This window comes from Monoraphidium neglectum (genome assembly GCF_000611645.1).
Source record: "Monoraphidium neglectum strain SAG 48.87 unplaced genomic scaffold scaffold00263, whole genome shotgun sequence".
In the NCBI taxonomy this organism is placed as follows: domain Eukaryota; kingdom Viridiplantae; phylum Chlorophyta; class Chlorophyceae; order Sphaeropleales; family Selenastraceae; genus Monoraphidium; species Monoraphidium neglectum.
In genome coordinates, this window is record NW_014013365.1 from 27,924 (window position 1) to 33,236 (window position 5,313).

Consider the following 5,313-nt stretch of genomic DNA (forward strand, 5'->3'; position numbering starts at 1 on the left):
GGGGGGGGGCGGGGGGGCAGGCGCGGAGGGGCAGCGGACAGCGTCGATCCTCATGGATTGACGGCGCAGAGCGTGGTGCGGCCCTGAGTGTTTGCTTGGCGAAGCACAGCACGGCGACGGCGTCGATCAAGGCTTCTGCGCAGGCCACGCGCTGAGCAAGCTTGAGGTGCCAGACCCATACGTCACGCCCGTGGCAAAACAAATCCAGATCAGTTCAGATCAAGCAATGACGTCGCTCACCGGCCAGGTTGGGCCAGGAGAAGCCCGGCGCGAGGCGGTGCAGGGAGCCGCTTGTGAGCAGAGCCTCGTAGGAGCAGACCGCTGTTGACATCAGCAGCACGCACGACAGCGGCGGCAGCAGGCCCCGGACGATGCGGCTGTTCAGGATGCCTGGGACGGGCGGGCGGGGCGGGTGCGGGTGAGGGGCAGGAGCGGAGACAGCATGGCGCATCGCGACAAGCGCAAGGAGTCGTCGCCAGCACACGGGTTGGAACCTGGGCGTGCAGCGGTGTAGTCCCCCTGGGGTTCTGGTCGCTTTTGATGGGCGCGCACCCTGCATGTGGCGGGCGTAGCGTGTGACACTGCGGTAGCGCTTCCAGTCGCCCTTGAAGAAGACCTGGTGCGAATGGCGATGCCAATGTGGGAAGTTGGTGTGTGTACTTGTGTGCGCAAATGAGCACGCATGTGTGTGTATGTGTCTTGAGTGACTGGAGAGGTGTGTGCCTGTGTGTATCTATGTGTAGATGATGAGCATCGGCGACTGTGTGCAGACACGTTCCTTTCTTCACTTCTGCTGCACGCCTGCACTAGTGCTGCGTCTGCTCATGCGCACCAATTGAAGACCACACCAGCAATCATATTGAATCAGGAAATCTGTCCCACACCTGGCCACCCGTCTCGTAACACGCATGCGGGCAGGCGGCCGGCCGCCCGCATAGGCTGAGGGCGGCCCCCCCCCGCAAACGCACAATTAACACTGCAACCCTGCAAACACTGCAACCCTGCACACACTCAGGGCTGTGTCTGCGACCCTTTGTGACGCCCAGCTGCAAATGCGTGACACATGGCGGGCCAAACAAGACCCACCGTGCGGCGGTAGAAGCGGCCCCGCTCCCTATCTACGTCCGTTGCAAGCCCCAGGACAGGGCCCCCAGCGTCCGCCTGCGGCACGGGGTCGCCCGCCGAGGCTGGGTCGTCCTCGTCATCGTCACCAGGGATTACGCAACCCGGCGTGCCGTCCAGGATGACGGTGCGGTGCTGGTCATCCCTGTGCCGCGCCTTGGGTCTGTGCCAAGGAGCCGCACCGCTGCTGCTGCGGGCGGCCGCGGCGGCCGCTGCGACTGCTGCTGCGGCGGCCGCGACCGATGGCTGTCCCGTCCGCGCAGCAGCGTGCTCCGCAGAGTGCAAGGCTGGCACTGTATGTGCGCTGGCGGGCACAGGTGTTGCTGCCCTTTGGTGCTGCTGCTGGTGATGCTGCGCGTGCTGCACCTGCTGCTGCTGTTGTTGCTGCTGCTGCTCCTCTAGCTGCTGCTGCTCCTCTAGCTGCTGCTGCTCCAATATCTGCTCTGACTTATGCTGCTGCTGTGGTGACGGCGCCTGGCTGCCGCCGAGGCTGTGGACAGCGCCGCCCCGCTTGCCCCCAGCCGCACGCGCCGTCTCCAGCTCCCGCCGCAGCTCCTCAAACGCGGCGCGCGCCTCTACCAGCAGCGCCGCCGCATCTGCCTGGCCCTGCCCCTGGCCCGGCCGGGAGCGGTCCTGCGCATGTACGCATGAGAGGGAAGGAGACCCCAGCCAGAGGGGTTGGGACAAGCAGGTGGCTCGTTCAAGGGCCAGGCTTGAGTGCTACGGTGGCAGGAAGACACGCAGCGTCGTTGGGTCCATGGTCTTTACCCTCGTTTCACTGCTTTGGTCTTTGCCAGGCGGCGCCAATCGCCGTCTCTGGCACGACAGCGCTGCTCAAACATTCTGGAAAGAAGATACATTGATAATCATCAAATCAAGGCTGATGAACCTGCCGGGCCTATGCAGCTGGGTGCGGAGCGATCGCAGCTTGCACAGCCACACCAACACGCACACCACGCACACGCCACCGTCATCAGCGGCACGGTCCTCTCACCTCGCCCGCGAGCCCGTCTCGCCGCAGCGCCGCCACCAGGGACACGACCGGCAGCACGAGTGGCAGCAGCAGCGCCCACGCAGGCCGCACGCCGCCGAAGAGGGCCGCCGCGGCGCCGAGCACGCTTCCGAGGATACATGCGACGCCAACGGCGGTCCACGCCGCGCGCCCCGATAGCCATGCGCCACGGCGGCTGCTGCCCGGCGCCGGGCCGGGGGCGGCGGCGGCCGATGCGGCCACCGTCACGGACGCCGGCCGCAGGCGAGCTTGGGAGGGTGCTGGGGGCGGCGTGCATCGCCCGCGTGCGCATCTGTCCCTGGCGCGCAGCGTGAGCGGCTGCCCCGCCGCAGCCGCAGCCAGACGCTCAGTTCGCTGCAGAGAGCTGCTTACACGCATCATGCCAGCGTCCAGGTGTCACGAGGTGTCCGCTCCCCTCAGATTATGCACCCCGCTATTCCGCTACGCCGGCGAGGCCCAGGAAACATGCTTCATTGACGTCATAACATGTCGCATGTCGTGCATGGTGGCTGCGATACGCGGCACAAGTCTGACTGATCCAATCCCGCCACCGGTGGGGCAACAATGCATGGTGCCCGAGGAGAGCCCCGCGCACCCAGCCACTTATGCAAAATGTTGTACTACCTTGCCCCTGGCTGGGGACTGCAGGTAGGGACGCAGGCGTCAACACGCCGTTGACCCTCTCACAAACTCCCTGCCCTAACCGCACTCACGCGGGGGTGGCTGTGGGTCTTGTCATGAGCGGCCCTACTCCTGCATCCCTCAGGCGTTGCCATTTGCAAACTCTTTGCACAGACGCCGCCCACTGGAGCTTGCAGGCAGGCGGGTCTTGGCGATGACAACCCTTCGTTGGCCACCTGCCTCCCTTCTTGGCGCAGGGAGGCCGCTGCTTGGTACATGGGGTGGGGCTGGCACACACCAAAAGCGCTCACGTACCCCGCTCCTTGCATAGCACCTACCATTCCTCGCCCCAGCGTTTGCTCGCAGGCTCGTGCGGTCGCCGAAAGCGTAGAGTAGGACCCAAGGGGCCGCACATTTGTCACCTGCCCCACTCCCGGCAAGTGCTTCACGTAGCATCTGATTACCTGTTTTGCGGGCCGCGATAAGTTTTTTGACGCCACCAGCACGCGGCCAAGACTGCAGGGAATAAGGCAGGCCGCGGCGTGCAGCTGCAGTCCAAGCTGCCACATCGTCAGAGCACGGGTAGGTGCGGCGCACCAAGCCTGCATGACGCATCGCAAGGCAGCCGCCAGCGACTGGATGGCCGGCCGGCGCACAGTCACAACAGTTTTGCTCGGTTCACCCGTGCGGAAAGTGTGCAGGGCCGGGCTGCATTGGATCGAGCATGTGCAACGGAGGGTTTAGGGCAGCAATAGGTCTAATGAAGGGCCCAAGCAATTGTGGTGTGGTGGGAATTCTGTAAAGGGCCGCCATGGGTCCAAGCGTTGAGGCCATAAGTGCCAAAGCTTGGGTGATGGGGCGGCTGTACACAGCGGCTATCGCACACAAAGACAGCGCAGGGCCCAGTGCAGCTTGCTTTTGGGTAATCAAGTGCTTGCTGGTGTGAGTACGGGGGCAGATGAGCACGTGCGTGCCAGGGTGCTCTCGCACTGTCTGCTGGAGCAGGGTGCGGAGCAGGTGAGGCGTGCCTGCGACACACAATCGCCTCCGCGTGTGTGTCTACAGAGCAGAGACAGAATCAGCACAAGAGACAACTTCAAGGGGGAAAGCGCAACAAAGGGGGGCGGCACATGGCAAAGCCCAAAGCAAGCTCAAGTGACCGTGCTGGTTTGCGGGAGGCCTAGATATTGCACTTTGCGATTGCACTGATGGCCCCGTCTGGCGGTTGACCCCGCCCCCAACCCAAAACCTCTTCCCAGCCGTTGCAAAAGCAGGGGCCGGCGCCAGGCCGGCAGCTTTGAGGCGCGGCGCTGCGCATTAAGGTGCGCTATGCAAAAGTTCAGGTTTGCGGCTGCACACGGCGTGCGCCAGACAGCCGTGCACCCGCCCTCGCCGCCGCGGAGACGACGCGACCGCGTCAAAATGAATGGAACATCGCCCGTCACACGCGCACGCATGTGCGTGGAAGCATACGATTTGATGAGGTCACAAGTCGCAAGCGTGAAGTGGCAAGCGCGCAGGCGGAGCTGCCGAGATGGCTGCAGGCGCATCTCACGCAGCCGGCGCCCACCGCGGGGGCGCAAGAGAAGTGCAGCAGCCAAGGCATTTGCGTGCCGAGCCAGAAGCGAGCGTCTGCGCAGGAAGGCTGGGCGGGCCGCTCATTCGCCTCTCGCCCAGGTGCGCTCGCCAACTGTGTTTGGCGTTGCCGCGCAGGGGTTGAACACGTCCGCAGCAGCCAGGCGAAGGCCCTGGCAAAACCGACACCTAGCCAGGTGCAACACGCCCTGACGGCTGTCCCCGCCCCTACCCCTATCGCGGCCGCGTGAGCGCCGCGGCCGCCCCCTTCCCTACCCCCTCGCCTGCCGCCCCGCCAGCCGGCGGCAGCTGCGCGGCAGCTGCCGCGTCCGGATCGCCCTCTAGGTCACCCCCGTCATGGATGACGGGCAGCCCCCAGGGCGCCGAGAAGCTGCGGCTGCGCAAGGACCCCGCCGCAGCCCCGCCGGGCGGCGCCGGCAGCGGCGCCAGCGGCCCCGGGCCTCCGCTGTCCACGAGTGACCCGTACTCTCCAGCAAAGCAGCCGTGGCCATAGCCATAGGCGTCGCAGCCGCCGCTCGCGCTCAGGGCGCTCTCCGTCGCGGCAGCCCCGCCGATGAGCGTGAGCGTCCCGCATCCGGCGTCGCCGGCGCCGTCGGCCGTCGTGGACCGGCCGTCCGTGGCGCCCGTGACGGCGGGCGCGGGGGCGGGGCGAATGGGGGGGTGCGGGATGGAGGGGCGGGGCGCGGGATCGGAGAGGCGCGATCGGAAGCGCTGGATCTCGCCCATGATGTCTTTGAAGGATGGCCTGGTGTTGATGGGTGGGGTGTGGGGCGTGGTGTGCGTGTGTGTGCGTGTAAGAGTGTGTGTGTGTGCGTGTGTGTCTCCGTGCTTGCGTGCAGTGATGCACGCATACGAGCAGCCGAGTATGTAAACATGAATGCAGCGTACACATTGGTGGCATGCTGCACTGCACGTGCACACGCAAGGTTCACCCAGACTCAACAAAGCTGACCAGGATTGCC

The 5,313-nt window shown here is 65.5% G+C and overlaps 2 protein-coding genes across 2 annotated transcripts; both read right to left on the reverse strand.

Annotated features, from left to right (window-relative positions):
* Positions 1–50: 50 nt before the first annotated feature.
* Positions 51–1,881, reverse strand: MNEG_2349 (hypothetical protein; the record flags this gene model as incomplete). Its single annotated transcript, XM_014049178.1, has 5 exons — positions 51–94; positions 241–390; positions 553–616; positions 1,087–1,755; positions 1,861–1,881. The coding sequence occupies 5 exons, from the start codon at positions 1,879–1,881 to the stop codon at positions 51–53; spliced, it is 948 nt and encodes a 315-aa protein (XP_013904632.1).
* A 2,683-nt stretch (positions 1,882–4,564) lies between these two features.
* Positions 4,565–5,077, reverse strand: MNEG_2350 (hypothetical protein; the record flags this gene model as incomplete). The annotated part of the gene is made up of 1 exon (XM_014049179.1): positions 4,565–5,077. One exon carries the CDS (start codon positions 5,075–5,077, stop codon positions 4,565–4,567), a length of 513 nt encoding a protein of 170 aa, XP_013904633.1.
* Positions 5,078–5,313: the final 236 nt, after the last annotated feature.